Source organism: Cyanistes caeruleus, chromosome 1, assembly GCF_971803275.1.
Source record: "Cyanistes caeruleus chromosome 1, bCyaCae1.hap1.1, whole genome shotgun sequence".
In the NCBI taxonomy this organism is placed as follows: Eukaryota; Metazoa; Chordata; class Aves; order Passeriformes; family Paridae; genus Cyanistes; species Cyanistes caeruleus.
The window spans coordinates 48,158,143-48,182,448 of record NC_141701.1 but is presented as its reverse complement, the minus strand read 5'-3'; the positions used below and the strand labels follow the sequence as shown (position 1 = coordinate 48,182,448).

Here is a 24,306-nt window from a genome sequence, read left to right as displayed (position 1 = left end):
GCGTGCGGTCAGGACCGTTCTACTGCCGCCAGCACCACGTCCCGCTCGGGCTCCCCCGGTCACTGACGGGCTCCCCGTAACTCCCGTCCCGGGCTGCTGCCCAAGCACAGCCCTTGCTGCCCACGGACAACCCCGCAGCCCGGGAACCCGCGGCGGGACGGGCTGCGACATCCCCGGGCTGCGACATCCCCGGGCTGCGGCACCCCCAGCCCCACCCGCCGGCGGGACCCCGAGCCCGCCCCCGCCGCCGGCCCCGGCCGCGGCCCCTTCCCCGGGGCGGAGGGAGGGAGGCGGGGCCGGGCCGGGCTCCGCGGGGCCGGGCCGGGCTCCGTGGGGCTGGCGGCGAGAGCTGGGTGCCGCCGGCGGCCGAGGAGCGAGGGCGAGCGGCAGCGGCCGGGGCTGCGCAGCAGGGCCCGCGGCGGGGGCATGGCCCGGCAGTAGGCAGGGAGCGCTCCGCCGCCCGCCGCTCCCGGCGGCAGCCCCGCCGCGCCCCGTCCGTCCTATGTGAGCAGCCCCGGCGCCAAGATGAAAGGTAGGGACGGGAGCGGGGCGGCCGCTCCGCCGCCCGCACACGTGCACCGGGCACAGCGGGAGCACCGTGCGGGATCGGAACACCGTGCGGGATCGGAACACCGTGCGGGATGGGAACACCGTGCGGGATCGGAACACCGTGCGGGATCGGAACACCGTGCGGGATCGGCGGCAGGCGTGTGCACAGTCCTCAGCACGGGGACGTTGCGGGCAGGGCGGTCGTGGGGAGGGTGCCCGCGGCGTGAGCCGTAGGCAGCAGGGTGCTGGCGGGACGCGGTGCGGGCAGGTGGCGGGCAGGACACGCCGCTGCGGGCAGGGCAGGGCGGGCGGTGCCGGGAGAGGCAGAGCGGGGCTCGCACCGCGTCCCCGGGTGCGGGGTGTGCGGTCAGTCCCGGTCCGGGAGCGGCTGTCCCTGTGTGAGTGAGTGAGTGAGTGAGTGAGTGAGTGAGTGAGTGAGTGAGTGAGTGAGTCCCGGCATGGGTGCTCTACCCCCAGCACGGTTTCTCTCCGCGCCCAGCTTTTATCTTCCCCCTCGCCGGTGCCCCGAGAAGAAGACCTGTGTTTCTCCCTGGTTGATTAGTTTATTTTTTGCCAGCGTTTTGCGATGTTCTTGGTGTTGCTTCTAAACATCTGGCAGTGATTAGGTGCCAGTAGAAGCTTAACTGGCTTGTGAAATGTATTTGGCGTATTTCTCCTCTACATCCACCGACTGGAAAATTTTTGGTCTTTGCATCTGTTCAGACTGAAACTTTGTTTCTTTTCCTTTTTCTCTCTTTTCCTGCCTTCCTTCTCTTTGTGTTTTAAATGGGTGAAATATTTGACCCTGTCCTACATAGCTGTGACTGAGAGGTGTCACATACTTTAAAATGAAATAAAGATGCAGATTGCCAAATTGCTACTCTGTAACCTAATAAAGATGTATGGGGGGGTGCAAGAAAGCCTTCTGTTTATGAAAATTGATAGCCTTACAGCAAAAGGCAGAGGCTTTACACACTGGGGAATACTTACAATGAAAACATCAAAGAACATTATGGAAAGTTTAGGAGTTAGTTGGGACTTTGTGAGAGTTGAATCCACTTTTTCTTCAGAGGCAAAAAGTAAGCTTAAGGAAAAGACATACATATATGAAAAATGCTTTTGGGCACCACTGTGCCTGTTGTTGAACTGAGTTTTATTTCAGGTGCCAGGGGGCCAGTAAACATCATGATAGTTACACTGAGTTTCCAGAGTCTAGGACACCAAATGATGTGATTATTTATTCACTTGCCAGAGTAGCTGCCTGAAGGGAGGAAAAACTTTTGGGGGGCATTTATTTTGCAAGCCCACACACACACACACTATTTACGTTACTTCTGGCACTGTGGCATGGTGTCTCTCCAGGGCCATACCACATATTAAAAATAATGTCTTTACAGTGTTTTTTATTTATAGGCTGCTCATGCCAAAAAAATTGTCATTAGCTTGTCATTATCAGCATGAGTGTAAGGGCAGGAACAAACCAAAACAATGGGGATCTAGTAGTAGGTAGAACAAACCTGTGCCTGTTACCACGGAAAGCCTGACACTCGATTCTTTGGGGTTTGGGGGAGAGGTGGGATGCAAAGGACCAAGGATGGCAATAACATTTAACATGACTTATGTGTCCTTCCATTCTGCTTCCACTGCTCTTTGCAAAGCAGAGCAGTGGCATTCAAGGGGAAGATGCAATTCCTGCTCCTGGGAGCACTGGCTGGTGCCCCACACTCCATCAAGAGGATGTGCTAGTCCTTACCATTTGGCTTCCCTAAGAGTGATCACAGCCATCCTACTTCTTTCCCCCAGAGTTACAGAAATCAGTAATAAAACATGCAAAGAGCATTTGAATGACTGTGCTAATAGCAAAAGAAAAGTGTCGAACAAATCATCACATCAAGCGCTTTTGCCAGTGTTAGAGAAGTCAGAGAGTTAAACCAAATTTTGACTCAGTGATTTCCTTTTCTGGGTATGAATGTGGCTTTTCATATTTTCTCTTAAAACTTGATGGTAGTGATAATTGTAGGACTGTAGAACTTGGTATAGTTACACATTTTTCTCAATAAATACAAAAAGATCTGTTGATTGCAGCTGTCTCTGTCTCTACCCTCTCTAGAGAATGGATGAATATCTAAATAATTACATCACTAAATATCTGTAAGGAATAAATTATATTTCCCATTGCTGGTATTTGTAATGTGTTATGTTTTAAATCAGTAAAACAAACTGAAGTTTATGTTCAATATGCTGGCAGTTTTATTTCCAGCAAACAACACTGAGCTCACAAACTTTGTCATATTTTTTAGTAATAATTCATGTGATTTATATAGGGATTTGACTGCTTTAGGGTCAGATTTATCTTTATCAAATGATATTTCTAAGTTATAGTTATTTATTGGGGTATGAAGGAGCACTCGTTGCCTGGGAAGCAAATGAAAACAGCTTCCTCATAGTCAAACATCACCACATGTTCATAAACATTGGCCTTAATTTAAGACCTGGACAAGCATCATTAAAACTGAGAACTTCTTTCTGTATAGCTGCAATTTATTTTCTAGTTACTGATTTAAACTCTACCTGTACTCACTACTTTCATGGCAGTGCTGGTGATAAGTGTTTTCCTCTGAAATAAGTATGCTCTTTGGATAACCACGTAATACTAATGCCCAAAATCAGGCAATGACAAGTCAAGGTGGTCATTTGGAGACTGATCCAGGACGAGAGCGAAGCTTTTAATTAATGATGCTGAAAGTAGCTTAGCTGCTTCTATTCATTCCTCTTCCACTACCACCTCCTCCTCCTCCTCCATCTATGCCATCACAAGCACCTTGCTATGTACCATTAGTATAGTAATGGTCCTGGAGAACAAACCATCTGGGATCCTGTGCTTGAGTACTGGGGTGTGCTTGAGAGCTGGAATGTGGCCAAGTACTCTGTCTTGTGCCTTTCCTCTCATTTGATATAAAAAGATGCATGGGGAGAAACATCTTTGTCCTTGGTTGTGTTCCACTGGAGCAGCGAAGCCCACAGTGCCTCGGGAGCAGCCTGGTCTGAGCGCCTGCCCTTCTTAGCCTCGACCCCTTTACCTCAAAGGTGTCTCAGTGTGCCCTGAGCACAGCTCGCAGGAGATAAGAGTACACCGAGCTCTCACAGGATATGCCAGTTCAGTTCACCCCAAGTTTACACAGTGAACACTTTATCAGAAAATTAATAACAGCTAAAATTCTGTGGGACTCAGAGCCTGGACGTAATTTGCAAATAACACCTACGATAGCAAAAGCTGACTGTGCATGCAAGTTCAGTTGATCTTTCTTGACCGCCTTGAAAAGTCTTAAATAATCTATATGATGTTTACCTTCTTGACAGGCTTTGTCTTTCTCTCTGTTTAGATGCTACTGCTAATTTTAAAGAATAAAGGAATTAAAGTTATAATTTTGTAACACTGCAGAAAAGTCTCTCTCTGTCTCTGTCCTTTGTGTGCACTAAATCAAATGAACAGTCATCTGCAAATAGGTCTTTCCTGGATAGAAACTTCAAACCAAGAATTAACAGAAAAATCCAGTCCAGAGCATTTTGCAGAAGCCAGAAAGCATCTGAAAACCAAGGATTAGAAGTGGAGTGATCCAGTAACCTTTCCTTAGTCCACTTATAACAGAGCTTATATGAATATAGTGACATAAACATGAAACATATGCAGGAGGTCTGAGTGGTGTGTGTTGGACATGTCACAGGACCCTACAGCAGAAGTTCAAAGGCATGAGCAGTTATAATAAATGTGTGATAAAACACAGAACAAATCCTGAGCAATGCTACTATACAGTCAGTGTGTGTCCTGAATTGATTGGTAGCACAGAGCATTTTAAACATATGGATGAGAAAGACGCAAGTGTGTGTCAAAGCATGTTCTTATTAACATTACAGAGGAAAAAAAGAGCTATGAAATTATAAGAGGAATGTGTTATTGCACAGATAGAAATATTACTGTACACCCACAAAGGATATTTAGCAGAATTAGCCTATAAACTCTTTATGACAGGAGCATTTTCAGTAAGAACTTGTAATTGTTCATTATTGCTTCAATTCTACTTTTCCCAGCCACACAGGACAAGAATAGCATGGAAAAACCTATCCCTATGAAGAAGGGAGTTGTTCAAAATCTCCTGTGATTCCTTCTTCTCTTACTTTGGATAACATTGATTCATTTTAGATTGATTTTGCTACAGCTGAGGGCTGAACAGAGCCCTTTTTTTGTCACAACTACTGAACAGTTTACTTAGATCCACACTGAAAGACTGTTGTGCCCAGAGGTTCAGACACTTCTGGCTGCTAGGATAAGGAGGGAAAGGTAATCTTGCAGAGAGAGAGCTGATCAGGCCTTGCAGAGATAAAGCAGAGTAAAATAAAGAGAACTGAGAGAAATGTCAAGGATGAAAGCAGCTCAGTACTGCAAAGGATGCGTACCCAGTTATCTTCAGCTTCACAAAACCTTCCTTATCCTGAGGTTCTGTATATCAGAACAGAGGATCTCTCCTTCCAGCCCTCCCCCTCGGAAAGCAAAATAAAGACGTTTTTTACAAGGCATGGAAAGTGAACCTGATCCTCCTCATAATGTGAGTGTGGTCTGTGCAAGTGAGGGAGCAACCTAAGATGAATTGTCTTTGGAGTTTGACTGCTTCCACCTAAAACTGCAATCCCTTTTGGTGCATAAATTTGAGGTGCAGACTGAGACATCACTGGGGAGCAAAGTGAATTGAGTAATGGGAGGTAATAGAGACATGTGTTGTTAGGAATGTGTATGCCATTTTAATACTGCTGTTAATTGCCTCCTCTGACATACAGACAGGGAGGGATGATTTTTCAGTGCACTAATGAGAACATATCTGTTAGCTCTTAAATCGTTACTCTGAAATACGATATGATTTAAACTTTCAACTTCTAAAGTTGATCCTCCACACCATGCAGCTGCTCCTGACCCCAGTATGGTAATGATGCTCTGTGGCACTTATGGGCTAACAAGTTTTGTTCCAAACCCCCAATTTACTGTCTTCATCTTGTGCCTAAAAAACCAGAGTGATTGTTGTTATACTTCTAAAATTCACAATCATCTTTTTGTGTGTGTTCTTAATGTAAGTGCTCACATTTTTTGGGCACAGCAGTAGGGGAATAGATGAAGACCAAGATATTAAAGTGCACCCATTTGTCATGATTATTTGATTATTAAAACAAACATGGTTTCATTTGTTTTATGCATGTATTAGGTGATGGAAGATGCCATCCAAGTCATAGGATAGTACCAAGGGAGGATCTCTGATCTAGGACATTGCCTCTTTCAGTCACTAAGATAAGCGGATAAATTCCCAGATCAGCAGTCTCAGTTGGACAGAGCAGAGGAAAAACCTCAGTTTTGTTGCCAGAACCCAAGCTCAAACAACATCCCAAAGGATGCTTTAGGATGCAGGGAGGTGGGCTGTGTTCCAGGACTGCCTCAGCTGAACCTCTGCCATGGCTGCCTGAAAGACCAGGTACTCTGCAGGTGCAGAATCCACGTAATCCCTGTCCAAAGGAGTTTGCTGTGTGACAAGCCAGACAAAGGAAGGGGTGGATAATATGGGCACAACACACTCAGCCAACAACAGTGACTGTTCGTGTCACATGCCAGCTTGGGATCCTGTCAATCAGGAAAGCACTTTAAGTGTGGGGTAGGATTTTGTGAGGGAGAGCTTACTGAAATAGAGGCAGAGAGAAAGACTTGACTATGAAAAGGGCCTATAAGGAAAAAGTAGTGGAGAAAGGCAGAACAGAAGACAAGTGAAATAAAGCATCTGTGAAGAGAGAGGGGAATGAGTAGCCCATTAGCACAAGCAGGAGACTGTCCAGAATAAAAGCTATGAAAACCAGTGGAAACCAATTAGACTTATGAAGTCATCAACATTTTAAGGCCACAGCTGCTTGCTGTGCTTCTGCTGGCTCCATTTCACCTCTAGGTCAGCAGTTTGAATGTAGACCCAGTTAATAGTGAGCAGAAATGCATATAAATCTGGTGGCAGCTCAAAAAGCTTTTGAAATGTGATATGAGAAATATATTGGTGTTGCTGTCCTTGTCTGCCTGAACAGTTGTTAATATTACAGAAACCTCACAAGTGGATGAGTTTTGCCTTTCAGTGAAAGTGCTGAGGTGGAGAGAGCAGGCAGAAGCAGCTTTTTGACACTGCAAGCAGTCTCTCATGAAGGAGATGCACTTGTTCACAGTTCTGAGCAGAGTTCTTCATCCATGATGATTCACAGGTTAAGGAGTGGAATATTGTGACTTTCAACTAATGGGCACAGCTTCTTTCCAAATGGAACAAGTAAAAATCTCTCCTTGATAATATTAGAACGATTTTTACAGAGTTGCACTGGGATATAGCTCTATAGTTCCCATTAAGTCAGTAGGAAAGGCAGGGCTCTAACCATTACAGCCCTTTGAGAGATAGATTTATTTTAGAGGAAACTCTTACACTGGATGTCATTTTTACTACAAATTAACCTTACAGTCTGAGTTCCCAGCCTGGTAAATTAGGTAACTTATCCCTTAACATTAGGGGTAAGTTCTAATGTACTGCAACTTGAGGTTTCAGGGGGTTATAAAGGAACTTCTAAAATCTGAGCTGAAACTTGGCATGACAATTTTCATACCAGATGCCTCATTCTCTCCTGGAATAGATTTTCCCAGATTTTGAAGTGCAATGTAGAATATTGGTTCGATTTCATTATTTAAGACTTCAGACGAGGTCTTTATACAAGGACTTTGCATCCATGTTTGCAGCCCACAAAGTGTTCTCAAAATTACTGGATACCACATGTCTGCAGCCACCATATGACCCAGCATCTCTAATGGTTCTGAGGTCTTGTTTGCCTTGTTAGTTAATTAGGTTTAAATGGTTCAGCAAGGTGTACTGTTAAAAGGAGACAGCTGGACACGTACATTAGCAGTTTTCTTTAACACCTTCCATATGCCAACAACGACACCCATGAAGGGAGGGGGCTAAAATGGAAACAACTCCCCTAAAATCACCTTGCACCAAAGGCTCCTCAGATCTGGTGCTGTGGTTTTATGCCCTGTATTGTCTCAGGGGCAGATTTAGCATCCATTTTGGCTGCAGGCCAGCTCTTTCTTACTTGACCTTAGAGTGACTCATAAGTGATCCATGATTAATTTATTTAAGATTTAAGAACAAAAACAAGAAATTAAACAGTTCTACTCCACAGGTTTACTTTGCCACTAGCAAATTAATCAAATGAGAGTCTAATTTGTTTTAGATTAAATTAATTCCCTCTGTTCGCTGCATTAATCCCCAGCTGAACTGCCTTTTCATAATTCCCACTCCCTTGAAGCATTGTACTGTAACTTATTTAACTCTACAACTATATTTACTAGAGGTGTTGCAGTAATAGCTTATAACTGGAAGGCAAGTGGAATTTGGCATTGGTACTCAATGGGCCATGGATATTGCCAAAATATCTCAAAGCTTTTTTTTTTTTACTTTTTTGGACTAGAACTCTGCTTGACACTGACTCCCTAAAATATTTGATGTATTGCTGTTCAGCCACAGTGAGACAAAATGATTTGGTGCAGTTTGCTGTAAGCTCCCCATGGCAATCTGTCCTAGCATTCAAGGAGACTCTTGTAAACCCAATAAAACAGGACATCTCTAGTGTCCCTTCCCCTGCATGGTTAAATACAATTGGTTGCTCACATATGTTTCTGTTCTGCCCAAAATTCACCTTTTTTATGGACCTTCCTGCAGAGTTCTGTACAAGTCAGTGGAATAATAGTCACTTTGTCTTTCTTATTCTGGATTCTCTATCTTTTTGTTCACAGCTGAGAGCTCAGTTGAATGGCTTACAAATGAGTTAGGGCTGATCTTCCCCATACTGAAGAGTTCATTCTTGTGACCAGGACATAAAAAATTCTGCTTGATTGTCTGCTGCAAGGAGGAGTCGGCCCTTCATATTTTTCACCCATGAAAATAAGCCTTGCTTGCGTATTAATGCATGTATGTAACAGGAACACTGCATTCATTCCAGTCCTCTTTGTAACTGAGAAGGACTGGACTTAAACTGAAGAAAAATATTTCTAACTTAAGGCTTTCACAATGTCAAACCCCTCCTACGCCAGCTGCAGACTCACTCAAGTATGGGCACCACTGATGTGAAAACCCAGAATTTCCATTTCTAAGATCAGTCACTGGTGCTCAGAGCTCATGAATTTCTGCCACAATGATTTCTGATACTGCCTTTAAAAGCATATGTCATTAAAACATACTGGAGGTGTTCATAGTATTTGCCTTCTTACTTGGTGTATATTTTCTTAACCTCTGTAATTTATAACAGATCACATTTTCATAGTTTTCACTAGAAAAACTGTTACCTTTTCAATGGAAACTTAGGTTCTCCTGTATTCTGCTGATTTGAAGATATCAGGAAGCTTTGAGATTTTTGTAGAACTTGTGACAAAATTTTAATATTTCCAGCACTGGAACAGGGAGCTGAGGATCAAGGTTCTGCTGCCTCCACTGAGGACAATACTGCCCTACAGGCATGGGAGGAGCAGGCTGGGTGCAGGGCTTTGTTTTGGGACTTAAATTTACAGGCTCATTTGTCAACTTAATTTTTAATATTTCAAACATCGACTTCTTCTGAGGTAGGACCTTCAACCCATCTTAGTCTCTTTTTCCCAAGTGCCGTAATTTCTGAATGTTTATTCTAAGCTTGCTTTATTAATTTCTTACATTATCGTTAATATTGTTAAGTGCTTTATTTGCACGATTTCAGCAAAGTTGCAGTTGTGACTGAAAGAACATTGAGCTTTTTCTGTTAAATAATTTTCATAGACTTCCTCTAAAATTACATTGACTGCCCCTTGCACGATCAACTCACAGGGATGATGTTTGAGATTTTACTGACCAGGGAGACAAGTTACCACTTGATATAACTGTCCTTGCCCATCTCCACTTCTTTGTTTCAAATATCAGAAGTGCTCTTTAGAATTAGGAGGTGAATGAATAATTATAATGTATTCAAAGCTTAAGGAAAAAAAACATCCCTAGAATGAATAACATGCTTAATTGCAAATACTGAAAAGCATATACATATATTTAAAAGTATATGTGTGTATAGAAATGTATAAAATGTACATATATAAACATGTTGCATATACTGAAATGGCCAAAGAAACAAAAATGTGATTAAAGTTGTAAAACCCAATGCTGTTGGTCAAGAATGAAAAACAAGAAGACTAGGGAAGGGGCTGTCAGCCTGAGAGGAAGGTCTTGGAGATGTGGTGTGGGATGAAGCTGCACATCAGATGTGCCTGGCTGTATACATCAGATACTGATCGGATAAGCCAGGTTACACTCCTGACAAACAAAGGAGGCGATTGTGTTGCAGCCTGATAGCAGGAGAGGGCAGGAAGCTAAGGTCTCTGGAGCTGTTATCTTATTTTGTGCAGCATTTTATCTTTTGTGCAGGAGGGGAAGATCTTTCCTGAGTAGCTCACTGCTGCGATGAGAAGTTGATTGTTGACTCTTTATGGTTTATTAGTATTTGTCATGTTCCATTGGGGCCCTTTTCTTCAGATAACGTTTGGGACAGTTGTGAGGGTTTGTTTGGTTTGGGTTTTTGTTTTTTTTTCAAAACCAGGATGTGTTTGTTTTGCCTAAGGAGCAACCACTGGCTCTTCCACTTCTTAAATGCACATCTGAATTGGGAGTCTAGCTGAAGATATGGACAGGAATGCTGTTGGCAGTAAGCAAAATGTCTTACCTGGTGAAGAATATGTTTTTAGCTGTTTAATCAATAGTGCTGTCTGAGTAAAGGGTGATATTCTGCAAAGTGATGCATTTCATGGACTCCGCTGCTGCTTCAGGCAAAGCCTCCTTCAGGCTTCTGTGTGTGGCACCTCACAGGTCAGAAGGAGAAACAAGTCAGATTTCCTAGTGGAGGCATGCATGCAAATCATTTAGGCTTTGTTGAGCCTGGATGCAGACTGTATCTTTACCTCTGGATTCACCCCCCAAGGCTCTGTGCTGTCCCAAGTTAGCTGTGGCACCAGTTAGCCCAGTTTCGTGATGCAGAGCAGCCCAGTCATGTGCAGTAAGTCTGTGGGCAAAAAGACGTCTAACTAAACACAGACTTCTCACTCCATCACACATTTACCTGCTTTGAGCTTGCTTTTCCTCCACCAGTCATTAAATGTTCCCTCTGCGAAATACAGAAGTGGAAGAAGAACAGCCTGGGCTGTGCTGCCCTCCCAGCAATTGTTGTAGAGGCTGGTGCTGGTGACGAGGCAGAGCTTTTGCCTTTCCTGAGTCAGCAGAACAAGGGGTTGTCTTGATGGAAGGAGGCTGAACACATGAACACAAATATATTCTATTTTTTTTAAAAGTCATGGGTGTATTTTTTTTGCTGATGCCAGCCTTTTCCTTCACTGACGGAAGGAAATTGAGAGAAATTCCGCTTCTGACAAAATAACCTTGTGATTATTAGTGTATTACTGCTTGCTTACCATAAAGATGAGAACAAAAGGCATAATGGACTCATCGAATGATAGAATATCCTGAGTTGGAAGGGACCCTCAAGGATGATCAAATCCAACTCCCATCCCTGCACAGGCCAGCCCCAAGAATCACACCATGTATCTGAGCACATGGTTCTAATGCTTCTTGAACTCAGGCAGACTGCTGCTGTGACCACTTCCCTGGGGAGCCTGATATTCTCTTAACAGCCAAGCTAAACCTCCCCACAACTTCCATTCCCCCAGGCCCTATCATCAGTGTTTGCCCCTCGACTTCCCCTCCAAGGAAGTTGTAGACAGCCATGGGTGTTCCCTCAGTCTTCCCCAGACTGAACAAACCAAGTGACCTCAACCACTTCTCATGCAGCTTCCCCTCTAGACCTTTCACAGTCTTCACCATCTTGGTTTTCATTTTTCTCATCTGAGTTTACCTGTTCAGTTTCCCCTGTTTTATCAGATCTGACATTTTCAGGCCAAGCTAGTGTGCATGGGAGGTGATGGATGGATGGATGGATGGATGGATGGATGGATGGATGGATGGATGGATGGATGGATGGACGGATGGACAACCATCCTCTCTAACTCCTGTGGTCCAGGCAAGCTTGACCAAGTGGCACACTGGTGGCAATTGTGGCTGTCATTGTTATGAGGGACATATCTCCTCTGGTCTGCACTTGGCTGGCCAAGCAGGCCTCGGGATGGCTGCCAGGTGATAAATCTGCACAGTTTGTAATCCAGAGTTCTGCTGGGGATTTTCCTTGGGGCAAAGGCTCTGAGCTGCCTTCTGCACGTGAGACAGAGGTGGGATAGGAGAAGCAGAGGAGAAGAGCAGTAGCATGCCTAACAAACCAAGTAAAGCTACATTAATTCATGACCATGCACCTGTAAAAACTTATTCTCATCTTTTTCCAGTGGTAGTAGTAATAACCTGCTGCTGTGTCTTTCTTTCTCCAGACGACTTTGCGGAGGAGGAGGAGGTGCAGTCCTTCGGCTACAAGAGGTTTGGTAAGTGACAGCAGTCTTTCAGCTTGCTTTTGCATAGTGCTGAGGATAAATCAAACACTTGCTATGAAAATCTTTCTTGCTGGCAGCATTGAAACATAGAGATACAGTCCCATCATCTACATCCAATGTCCTCCCAGAGGAAGGTATGATGTTTAGACTTGGTTTATTTTCTTGGCAAACATAAGGCTTCCAAAATAGTTCTTTCATTAGGAAATTGAAGCCCACACCTGAAGAGAACTGAAGGTGCTGGTTGTGAAAAAAGGGGCCATGCCTCTTACATGTCCTTTGCCCAGCTGGGCATTGCTTCAGCCCTGATCAGACTGGTGTGCAGCAGTTTGTAGGTTTTCCCCAGAGTGGTTTCATGGGATCTCCTGTGGACTTGCAGAAGTTGTACTGGAAGCTGAGCCATGACATAGGCTGTGCACTCCACTCAAAGGAAAAGTATAAGATATGACTGCATTCTGATGCCAAAGATTATTAAAAAGAGGTCACTCACTTTCTTCCCTTTTTCCACTTTCCTCTTCTTTTTATGTTTGTTCACCCAAAATGGCCTTCTCATGTGAGGAGGGTAGTGCCACGTATCTGTGCACAGAGTTTAGCACCCTTCAGTGCCCCTGTGGTCTCTTTCTGTTGGGAGAACACTTTAGTCTCTGCAGTCAAGTTTGGCCCAGGGCAGGAGAATTCCTGCCCCTGTGGCAAGGGGAAGGTGACATGGTGGCCTCTGAGCTCCCACAGTGCCAGCTCTGTCTTGGAGCAGCCAAAGGGGCTCATCAACAAAGCTATTGGTGCCTTTTTGCCTATAAGCCATCAGAATAATAGTTCACCTCATTTCTTCTGTCCTGGGAAAGTGGCTGCAGCAAGAGTCACTTTCAATGACCCCAGCTGGCAAGTGGATAGGAAAGCCAGGCTGAAAACAAAAATAAAAAATAAGTAAAAGTTCCTTCTATCCTAAAAGGAGCAGGGGAAGGCAGCGTAAGGAGATGTGGAGTTTGGGAGGTGGGGATCACATTCGCATGACCTTTTCTACCCCCTGAACTATTCCACTGCTCCCTGCTGTTGAGCTTTATTTTGGATAGATCCACCAACCACAGAGCCAGCATCTGTGGCTTGGAAAGTCCTCCATAAGGCTGCACACAGGGTTTTTTGCTTTTCTATTTGTCGTTTTCCTTTTGTTTGTCTCATTTTTGTTGTTGTTGTTGTTGTGATTAAGCCCTGGAATAGCAAAGAAGCAAATCAGATCTTGAGAAATAGAAAGAAATGCTGTTTTCTGTCACCTCCAAATAAGTAAAAAATATTGGTATTCATTAGCAGCTATAAAAATAAGTTCCCTTGGTGTTATCCTCTACCTGGCTATCCCTGGTCAGCACTCTCTTGCAGTAAAAAAGATTTTAGTGAGAAGTGGGTACTCCATTATCCTTACTGTCCTGATAGTAAATGCACTGCTGTGACATGAAAGCTAACTTGCTATCATTTCTTTCTTTCTCCTTTCCTATTGTCATGCTACCAAGGTGAGTTATTTCTCCCCTTAGAAATACAAAACCATTTCCAGAGATGTTTGTGCTGCTGTGCATGCCGAGGCAGCATGGAGGGAAGAGAGAACTGGCAGCCTGGAAGTGGTAGGAGGAGATTTCACCACAAGAGGAGGAGTCAGGGTAGTTCCACCCTTAGGTACCAACCATAACTGCCTCATGGCTCAGGAGAGCAGCATTGCTGTGGTCAGAGAGATATCCCAAGTATCTGCAGTACAGAAGAGCCTGACTAAAGGGGGAAGGGGATCATGAAGCCATGACATTGGCACTGGTGAGAGCTGTGTAATTCAGTAGGGTCCCAATCCAAGTAGCCTTCTTTGTCCATACTATTTTGGAGCCCAGACTTCATCCCATACCCTCATCATTTTTCCCAGCTTCATGGGGCAGCTCAGGGAGGAGCTAGGCTAGCCTGGTTTCCACACATCACTGCACCACCATACATGCTGTCTGACTGTAGGTGCTCATGCTTTTGTGTCCCATAAAGGGTTTATTTCCCCTTCAGGAAACCTGACTCAGTGTGGTCCCACCTCTACAGTCTCTGCTGCGTTTCCAGGCAGCCTCTGAGCAGCCTCTGGAGAGAGCAGGAGCCTCGTGCTGTCAGCAGTGCTGGCTGCTTCCTCACCTGGCACTGAGCTCCTCCAGACAGAAAGGTGACCTGCATGACTTTTAAAGGCTCCAAACTCAGTGGACAGCTGGATCAGCATTTCAAGTGAAGCACCAGAGTTGCTCTTAAGGCCAAAATGCAGTTGAGCTCCTGCCTGATCAGTAGGAAATATGCCTGCTGCCTCGGTGATCCCTCTTGGCCCTGTGTCTTTCCTGCTAAAATAAGGCAGATTTGGGGAAATCCCAAGGCAAGAACCAAGTTTTATTACACAAGCCTTGATAAAAGGTAATTTTGAAAGAAGTTCTATTTGTCTGCTGGCTGGCACTGTAGAAACACCAGCACAGTTCCTGTACAGCCTGTTGGTGTGGGCAGGGATAAAAACAGCAGTGGGGTTTTTGTTTCAGGAGTTGTAGTGCAAGAGAAGTTGTGTTAATATATTGTGACTGGAGAAGTCCCTGTATGCTCCAGGTACATGAGACATGATAGGTGGACCATGAGCCGAGTACCTTTGACTCCATCATTTGGGAGGTCCTGTTTGGAGCAAAATGTGCTCTGAGGGACAGAAGGCTAAAGTATAAAACATGGCTAGCAGTCAGTCATTGCTGGTAGCTGAGAACGTGTGTTGGTCAGCATTTGGCAGGCAAACCTTGACCAAGCTGCTTTCCTAGAGTTCAGCTGAGGAGTTTATTATTAGCTGCCTTGTTGCCAGAGCCTGTAGTTTGGTTCAAGGAAGGAAGAGATCAGCAGAGGGAGGGAAGGAGAGAGGCATTCTCCAGCAATTCTCATTTTGGGGAAGAAGTTTTTGAAAAGAGGACTGAATATGCACTGTCTTGCACCACTTCCCCTTTTTCTGAATGATTCTGTCCTTCCTTCCCAAATAAGTTAATTTCTGAGAATTTTTCAAGCTACTGTATTTTTTAGTCAATAGAACATTAACTGGTTGTAGTGAGCCAAACATACTAAGCATAACATACTAAAGAACAATGAATACAGATGCAAACAAGTCCTAGGAAAATACACATCAGATTTTTCTTCTTCTTTGAGCTTGGGAGAGATTTGCTGCAGGGAGTCAGTAAGGAAAACAGTCTTTCCAGCTCACTGATGCTGTTTACTTTCCAATGGATGCTACAGATGTGCAGCGATGCTGCCAGAAGTTGCTCAGCTGCAATGCCTCCAGATTGCTGCACTGAAAAAGTGAGGAAGCCTGTTTCTTATCCCAGTTACTTCATCTTCAACCCCATTTCCCAGGCTGTTTTAAAGTTATCTGCTCCAGATGGCAAGCTAAGCCTTTCTCTGGATTTCTTCTACCAGGTTGCCACCAATATTAACTCTTTCATCTATCAGTGTCACTGGTTTGTACCACCTCATGCACAACTCACTTTGGGAAAGAATGAATGAGGAGAGGGCAAATCTTCCTTTTCAGTATGATACACTTTGGGGATGCTAAATCTCAGGCCTGGGATCTAAGACTTGTTTCTAGGTGGTAGACAAGAAGATGAGATCTCTTTCTGGCAGGGTTTGACCCTTTCCTCTGAGATCTGGACTCTGGGCATCTCCACAGGCAAGGGAATTGAAGGGATCAAATGGATCCAAGGTAAAAGATCTGATCTTCCTAACTCATGGCACTCTGAGGTAATAGATGTAGAATTCATTATGAATCTTGTTTCCTTAAGATTTAAGAACTTAAGATCTGCACTTTAATAAATAGAGTCTTTAAAGTAAAAATTTCCTGTTAAATTACTGATTGCATAATTCAAAGCTACGGTTCAATATGGAATTGCTGAAAGCAGAGAAGATGGTCTTTGAACTGTTGCAAAGCACACTTACAGTGTCTTAGAAAACAGACTTCAAAGAAATGAGCTAAAAGCCCTGCTGATGAAGAGAAGCTTCCCAAGGAATCAGAAAATAGGAGATAAGTGGAAGACTAAACAGCTTGTGTAAGATAGTTACCCTTTGCCCTTGGCAAACACAGCCAGAATTGCAGACTGTGTGCCTGTTCTCCACAGAAACACAGAAACATCTTGGTCATCTCCATGCTCTGGATAGTGAGTCAGGATACTCCTAACCATCACCTCCCCTCTTCCCTGCTGAGCTGTCAGTAGGGGACAGTCTCTCATGTCCTCAGGGAGATCCAGTGCACAGCAAGGCACTGATCCTCCAGCCGTCCCCACACCCCGTAGGTCAAGAGCTGACAGGGAAGGAGGGATGAAAGTTACCAGGGAGCCCCCTCAAGGAAGGGTATTCTTTAGGTATCTTTTGTAGGGTATATATGATATATATGGGTCAGAAGTTCTCTTCCATGCAGTTACAAGAGTCTAGCTCCTAAGCATGATTCCAGGTGTAAGAACCAAATCTAGGACTTTGTGGGCCAGGAATGGATGAATCATCCTGCCATGCAGTAATGAAATCTGCTATAGTAAAAAAAAAAAAAAAGGTGAGGGGGGAAAAAAACTGGTTTAAAAACATACTTGTAAAATGGGGGGGGTGGGGGTGGGGGGCTGGTGCTTCCCTAATGAGTGGCTTGGAAACAGCTGGAGAAGATCCGTTTAACTGTTTCCTGGCCATACACTTTTTACAATATTTTGTACAGTAAGAAGTTGTATATTATTTCTTCATCTTTGATAAAATATAACTATGGAGTTTTAGGAGTGTACAACTGATAAAAGTATTGTGAATGGGTTACAGCAAAAATGAAAACTTTAAGATACAAAGCTTTTTATGAAAAGGGTTTTTAAAAATCCAGGGGAGTTTGTGCCTATAAATAACTGTTCAAACATGATCAAAATTCATGGCTCAGAATTTTGTGATAGTTCAGGAATAGCATGTATTCATTAGCACTGTACAGATGGAATAATTTTAGTCCTTGTCTCTGAATAAATCCAGGCCATATCTCTAATAATGAGCACCAAAAAAATGCCTGGCATCAGCCTGGTGGTGTGCTATATCCACACAAACCTTAAGCCCCTATGAAAAAAAAATAAAAATTTTAAGCTTTAGGAATATGTCAACATTTCTTTATGGTTTGTAAACGACCAGTGAGGGATTTCAGGTGCCACAACCACATACCTCTCTGGGCATTCTTTCACTTGTATGCCTGCAGTGTGTAATCATATGGCTTAATAAAAAGTCACAGGGTCACTCACACTCACAAAGCCAAAGGAAAGTCAGGCACATTGCTTCCAGTTCACTGATCTGGCCGTATTTGACAGATGAGGATTTTGCCTGCGTGTGTCCTGGGGTATGAAATCCCTGCTGAATGGCAGTACCCATGTGGCTGTTCATTTTAGGGCCAAGAAATTTCATTTGAAATGACCCTTTTAATTGCCATGGCCAGTAAGGTGGAAGGGAGTCGAGCCTGCCCTCTCCTAGGGTGAGCCCTGAGCAGCTGAGAGAATCCAGCAGCCTCAGGGGTCCTGGGTTTGTGTTGGGGCTTCAATCCCAGCATCAGGGGCTGCATGGGGAGGGACCACCTATGTACAGTTGGTTTCTTTGTCTTTCTTTTATTTTCCAGTACATTCTCCCAGTGCTGGAGCAGTTGGCAGGGAACTGAAGTCTCAATAAATAAATAAAGAGAGCTGACATGTATGCAGTATTGCCATTGCAGAGGAACGTGCTCAGAAGATGTCAAGGTGCCCCTGTGCCACCAGTGTGTCCCTCCTCTGTCAGTACCTTCTGCCTCTTGCAATGTAATGGTACATGTGATAGATGGAATATCCAAACAACAAATTTGAAACCGCCTGAATTCATAAAGATGGAGAATAGTTGGTGAACTCTGAGAAATCCATCAGTGTCGGGCAGTAATAGCAAGATCCAAAAAGTTATCAGGTCTATGTGTCCTGTGCTAACTTCGTCAGGAGCTGAAAGAGCTGAGATGTTCAGGTCTGTGGGTTTGATGCTGCCCCTCTCCAATCTGCCCTGCTGTGCCTGGCTAAAGGCATTTCTAATCCAAGCCCATAAAGAGGCCTCTTAGCAGTGCTGTGGGGACTAAAGCCATTCCAGCTGCGTGTTGTTATGCAGGCAATCTATTTTCTCTAAGTTATGGGGGTTTTCCTATTTAGTACAATTAAAATTCTTGACATGCTTCTCCATATATTGCATTCACATACTTGGAGCAATACCTGTTTGATCAATCTCTGTCTTTTACAGGGGTGAATTGAAAGGCAGTGTGGTCACCATGATGTGAGAATTTTGCTCTGTCTTTTTCATTAGAGCTATAAAATAGGTGTGTGGGCTGAACAGCACGTTGTATTTACGAGAGGAATGAAAAACATTGGCTACACTGTAAGTGACACCTGGGGATTTTGTTTTTATTTCCTTGTAAACTAGCTGGAAAAATAATGATATTTGGTAACATCAGCTTGCTGCCAGAACACCTAGGCTGCATTCTGAGCTGTTCAACTTTGTTTGAAATTACCTGTGAAATTACTTTCTTAGAAGGAGACTGATAACTCTTTTCAGCGCTTGATACCATTATGTTTCCATGCAAAGGAGTAACACAGGAAAACTGTGGCAGAAATGAAAACTTCAGATATGAAGCCATCACGAGATGGAAGGAAAAAATAATTGAAAATACACATTAGTGGATTCCCCCAGCACTGTCGTGGGATTGTAGAATGCACCAACATTACTCTTGAGCTCCTCTTGAGTTTTATTCCAAATACAGATCTGCATTTGTAGCCAGCTGCTACCATACTTTGCTCTTTATTGCATGCTGTTAACTCTACACTTGCAAGTGCTCAGATGTGTCCAATTGATCTTTTTCTGTACCTTCTTCATAATGATTTCCCATCAGAAAGCAACACTGGACTTTCCATGAGAAAGGGGGTGCTGTATTCCCTTCACACTATTTTTTGGATGAACCTAACAACACACACAAATTAAACACATACCTGTCATGTGCTGCTTACTTTGATATCCTGGATTCTTTTTACTTCTTAGGAATTTCCTTAACCTGTACTGTAGCTCTGTGTGTGGTTGGTGCCTGGTTTCCCATGCTCCTGGGGGAGCCGCTGCAAGGAAGGTGTGAAACTTAAGCAGCTTCACCCAGACCTGAATGTGGGACCTGGACCTAGACCCAGACCTAAATATCTCTGATGTCCTCTACCATCACACTCAACAGCCCTGGGCCTGGCCAGTGTTCTGGCAAGGTAACACTCAGAATGCAACTACATCAACTTTTTGTACCTGACAAATTTCTCAACAATTTTCAGAGAGAAAATGTTCTGTCTGAAGATTGACTTCAATATGAAATCTGAATATAGGACTTAGGGTAGGAGTCATATCAGCTACTTTTAGTCCTTAAAATAACAATAGCAAGGAGAGGCCAATGGTGCAGGAAAGGACTTCAATGCTGAGCAAGGGCATCACCATTCCGATAATTTTGAGTTACTACATAGATATTGTCAACTCCAGATCTCTCCAATATGTCTTATATAAAAGCTGGGGAAAGCTTATAAAAGCCTAAAGAATCCTGTGAGAGAGAATGTTATAGGGGATAGCACAAGAGTGGAATAAGTATTTTAGGATGATTTGTCCTGTTGCAAACACTAACAAGGAAACAGTATGCTGCTTTGCTGAGTCAAATCCAATTCAAACTCCACTGTGCTGCACTACAAAAGATTAGCCAAAATAAAGCTTGGATTAAAATTTTACCCACTCTCAATTAGCCTCCTGTATATGGGTAAACCTTAGGTGATGCAGCCAAGAGCCAAGAAATTTCCATTTGTCCTGTTCCAGCCTGGGTTAGGTGAGTGGGCTGAGACTCTGGAAAGTGGAGAGAGGTTGGGAGAGAAGCGTGAGTGGGAAGAAGTCTTGCTCAGTGCCCGGAGCCGGCATGGACAAGAGTTGTGCAGTGGGTGTGTGGGGAGGTTTGTGTCCTGCAGACACCTTTCAGCTCAGTCAGGAATGCATCTGGAAAAATCACCCACTCAGCCAGAGAGAGAGAGAGAGTAATGCCTTAAATAAATAAGATGTGAAGGTGTTTTCCTGATTCAGCTTGTGACTCTTAATGGAGGCAGCTGAAGGTTCTGTAATAGGTGGAATGCAGAGATCCACTTTGCTTCAGTCCAGCTGAGGCTTGAAAGGAGATTTGGTATTTAAAGCTGTGTGCAGACATCTAGGGCTAGCATAGCAGGACTTCATGGCTTCTCTGGCAGCTGTTTCATAGTGCCACAGAGAAGCAGGGCAGAATTGTTTTCCTTTAAGGATATCTGGGCATGAGGGTCTGCTTAACAGGGCTTCACTTCATATTCTTCAAAACCTGACATTTTAAATATTTGGAAAACACTTATTGATTTGCATCACATGTGTCTGTGTGCTTGTTTTCAAGATCTTGGTCAGGGAAGATGGAAAATTTTACCAAATTTTATATTTTGAATTAGTTCAGGAATGGACATGGAAGCTTTTACTTGCCAGGCTCATTATGATCAATATACCCTACATTTGGTAGTACTCAATGTCAGGAAAAAACTTGCCTTTTGTGTTTTATTAGTGGGTGAAGGTATGATTTCAGACCATCTGTGTATGTAGTGACAACCATTGACTGAAAGATTCCTTACATATATTTCTGCTTCATCATATGATAGAGGACAGTCTGGATGCAAGAAATAATAATACAAAGAGCCAAAAGATATTTTTCTTCCTTCCTCCTTTGTTTCCAGAAGTTAATTTCTTCAGGTGGAAATCTGGTGATTTCATTTTGCATCTGACCTGTAAGTCTCAAGTTTGGAATAGGAAAGATCTTGTCTTTAATTAAGACTGCACAGTCTGAAGCCAGATTAATCCAAACACACACTGTCCAGGTTTCAGCAGAGCATCTGTGCACAGCTAAATTCACTTGTCCCCAGAAGTTACTACACATCCCTGCTTGCATATGCAGATGTTTATATTAAACCTATGTGCTTTGTGAGAATACATCCATCTGGATTTGGCTCCCTGTGTAGGACTACCTAACAACACAACTTCTAAAGCAGACCTGTAGGACTTGATTGCATCTAGTAGGTTCCTAAATTTGGAAAGCCAAAAATGTGAGAGGTGATTCTTGTGCTCACTGTATTCCAAGGCCCCAGTCATAAGTCTTCTGGCTGCCTCAAACAAAGTAACTTGTCTCCTTAAGAAAACAGGTTTCTTTTTGTTTAATGATGCTACATATTTAACCTCTTTTGCAAATTTATAAAAACAACCATGTGCAGATTTCAGTGTTGTACAAAATTTCTTTGAATGCCTTGCAGAAAGCAGCAGCATAGCAGATAAACCAGGATCACGTTCTTCTGTTCATTACACAGGAGCTGAAAATCTTTCCAGAATATTGATAGTTTTAATACTGATACCTGTTTAAATAGTTAATCAAGGTTAGCTAAAATTAGGAGAAAACTTGGGGGGCCCCAAATAATGAGTTTGGTATTTGTGAGAGTCTGAATCAGCTGAAATACTGCCAGAGGAAGAAGAGTAAATATGTCTTCATTGTCTTTCTCTTGCCTCATCAAAGAGAACCAAAGTAAAGATCATTTTTCAGAGACCTGTCATTAAACCCTCCTTTGCTCCATCTCTGCTGGTCTTAGATCAGAACCATCCTTTCTGCAAGGTCCAAAGCAGCACCTGAAGCCACATCTGTGAGAGATCTCTTGCTTTGTGCCATGTTCACAGTTCAAATTCATCAAGGTTCAGAAAACTGCAGGCTCTGTGGAGGTGCTGGTTTGTGGTGCCATTGTCTGCTTTTGCTTTTTAGGAGGTAATAGAAGCAAGGCAGAGATGGCTCCTGTCCTTTCCATGTTTAGCTGTAAGTCTGTCCATTATTCCCCCTGCCCATATTGTTAGGTGTGGAGTAGTCCAGCAGAAGGTAGAAAGCTCATTTCAGTACTGAGCCCATCGAAAGGATGCAGGAGGGAAATTTGGTAGCTGCAGGAAATGCCTGCCCTTGTCAGAGGGTGATCAGCACCCCATAAACCCCATAAAATTCACAGCTCCCCTTGAGCTTCAGCAGGCCTTGACTCTGGGCCAGGAGCAGATGAAGACACAGCATGAGTTTGATCCCCTTTGCCCAGCATGTGACGGCGGTGCGTGCTGACCCACAGGACAGGGAGGGTGCTGGCTGGGGCCCACCTCTGCAGCAATAGCCACATCTGCTCCTCTGCTGCAGCTCTGACTCCTGAGAAACTCGTGTTCTTGGCAAGCTGCTGTGTGAAATGCAGCATGGTAAAGCTGTTTTTATTCTCAGTTGTCTTGCAAGAGGTTACTGTGAGTAGTTCTGTGCTTTAATAAAAAGAAATAGAGCTGTGTTCTTCACAACAAGCCCTTTTTATTACAGCTGGTTTGAATAGCAATTGGCCTCTAATCGTGTCTCCAATGGAAAGAAGACCCCTTATGAAAGCCTTTCATTTACTAGAGAATGAACTTTCCCATGCATGAAACCAGATTACCAAAACAAACCCACAAAATAAGCGAAAGAGCTACCAAAAATTTGTATATGTCTAGTGGGTATTCAAGGTGACTTGGAAGACGTTAGGTGGAAGTGTCTTTGTAAAAGGAAGCAGAACAGCTGACTGTGAAATTAAAAAGCATCTTACGTCAAAGGAATACTTAGATCACTGTAGCCTTCTTCATTTTCAGCTTGGCAATTGTGCTGATGTGGCACTATAATAATTTACTTTATTTTTCTCCCTTCTGGGAGGTTTCTAAAACAATATTTTAAAAAGAAAAATAAATAATGTCTAACGACTTTTCAGTTGCTCTTCTGGGAAGTCTTGTGGTGAGTTAAAAGAACATACTTGCTGAAGCTGTGAATGGGAGACATTTCCAGTGTGGGTGTGTTTTGAGGTTTGTTTGGGTTTTTGTAATACTCTACCCCTATGTCTTTTTTTTTAATAGTTTTCATAAGCTTTTAATACAGGGGAAACTAAATTAAGAAACTCCTCCTGATTTCACCAGTTATGGGAGCTTTGTAGGGTGGATGATGTGTTATGGGACTATTACCCCCTTCCTGAAGGAGGGAAGCCATGATACCAACCTAGTCCTGCAACCCTCACTCAGAAAATTCCCAGCAAGGGTTTTTTGGCAGTCGCTTCTCTGTTCTTTTGCTATGAGATTTGTCAATGAAAAGGATTCATAGCCTCCAGGTGACCATATTTCACCTTTCAAGACTGCTGTTTCCAGAACATCCAAGTTCCCAGAGGGAGCCAAAAGTAGTGCTGTGGTCATTATGATCACATGAGAAATGTCTTCTTTTCCCCCAAACACCTTCAGTTTGGAAATTGCAAATCTTGTTCCCCTGCTCCTCCATGCTAAGCAACACTTGCCATCACAGGCAGGACTTGTTCCTAAGCATCCTGCCACAAAGTGAAAAAAAACCCACCTGAAATCAAATCAGTACTTGAGAGAATCGATAATGGGTTCGTATCATTTCCTTTGAGCTTTTTAAAATAAAATACAGTCCTGCACAGTTGTGTGGTTTTATGAAAGACATCCTCTTTCCAATGGACACATAGCATTAGCCCAACCACCAAAACTAAGCAGTTGGGGGCACAATTATTTTTTTGGGACTGGAGTTACTAAAGCTGCATGAAGTCAGATGGAGTTTTCTTCCTGTCCCATGCTGGAAGTGCAGTGCTGAGAGCAAAAACAGAAGAGCCAGGCTCAAGGTGACAGAGATGGGCTGTGGCTGTGGGGAAGCAAAGCCACACAGAGCTGGAATGGAGCAACATTGACAGGGTCATCCCAAAACTCTGCCAAGGGATTCCGTCGTTGCAGTCTGGTTACTCTGATTTGACTGCTCAGCAGGGTTCATATTTCTTTGCCCATTCATAAAAAGCAGTGTAAAACCCTTTGGACCTCTCTGACTGGTGCCTGTTGGGGCCATTCCTCTGCTGCCTTGATTTGCTTTTACTTTATGTACCAGGCTTGACTGCACCAGAGCAGAGCATGCCACACAGGCATTTCTGGATAGGGTTAAAATCATCTGCAGTCTGGAAACCAGCAGGATCCCCAGAGAGGGAGTTAAACCCAGGGAGTACTGATCTGTTTCCTGCCTTTGTTATGATTTCTGCCATGTAACCCAATCTCGCCCACCAACCAGC

At 43.7% G+C, this 24,306-nt stretch overlaps 1 protein-coding gene across 1 annotated transcript in view; it reads left to right on the top strand.

Moving 5' to 3' along the window:
- The first annotated feature begins 394 nt into the window (after positions 1-394).
- The window catches only part of COLEC12 (collectin subfamily member 12), a 95,178-nt gene continuing 71,266 nt past the window's right edge, over positions 395-24,306 (top strand). The window contains exons 1-2 of the mRNA XM_086890954.1: positions 395-532; positions 12,053-12,103. Of these exons, the coding sequence (XP_086747080.1) occupies positions 526-532; positions 12,053-12,103 (58 nt within the window). The 5' untranslated portion in view covers positions 395-525. The remainder of the gene's footprint in view (positions 533-12,052; positions 12,104-24,306) is intronic.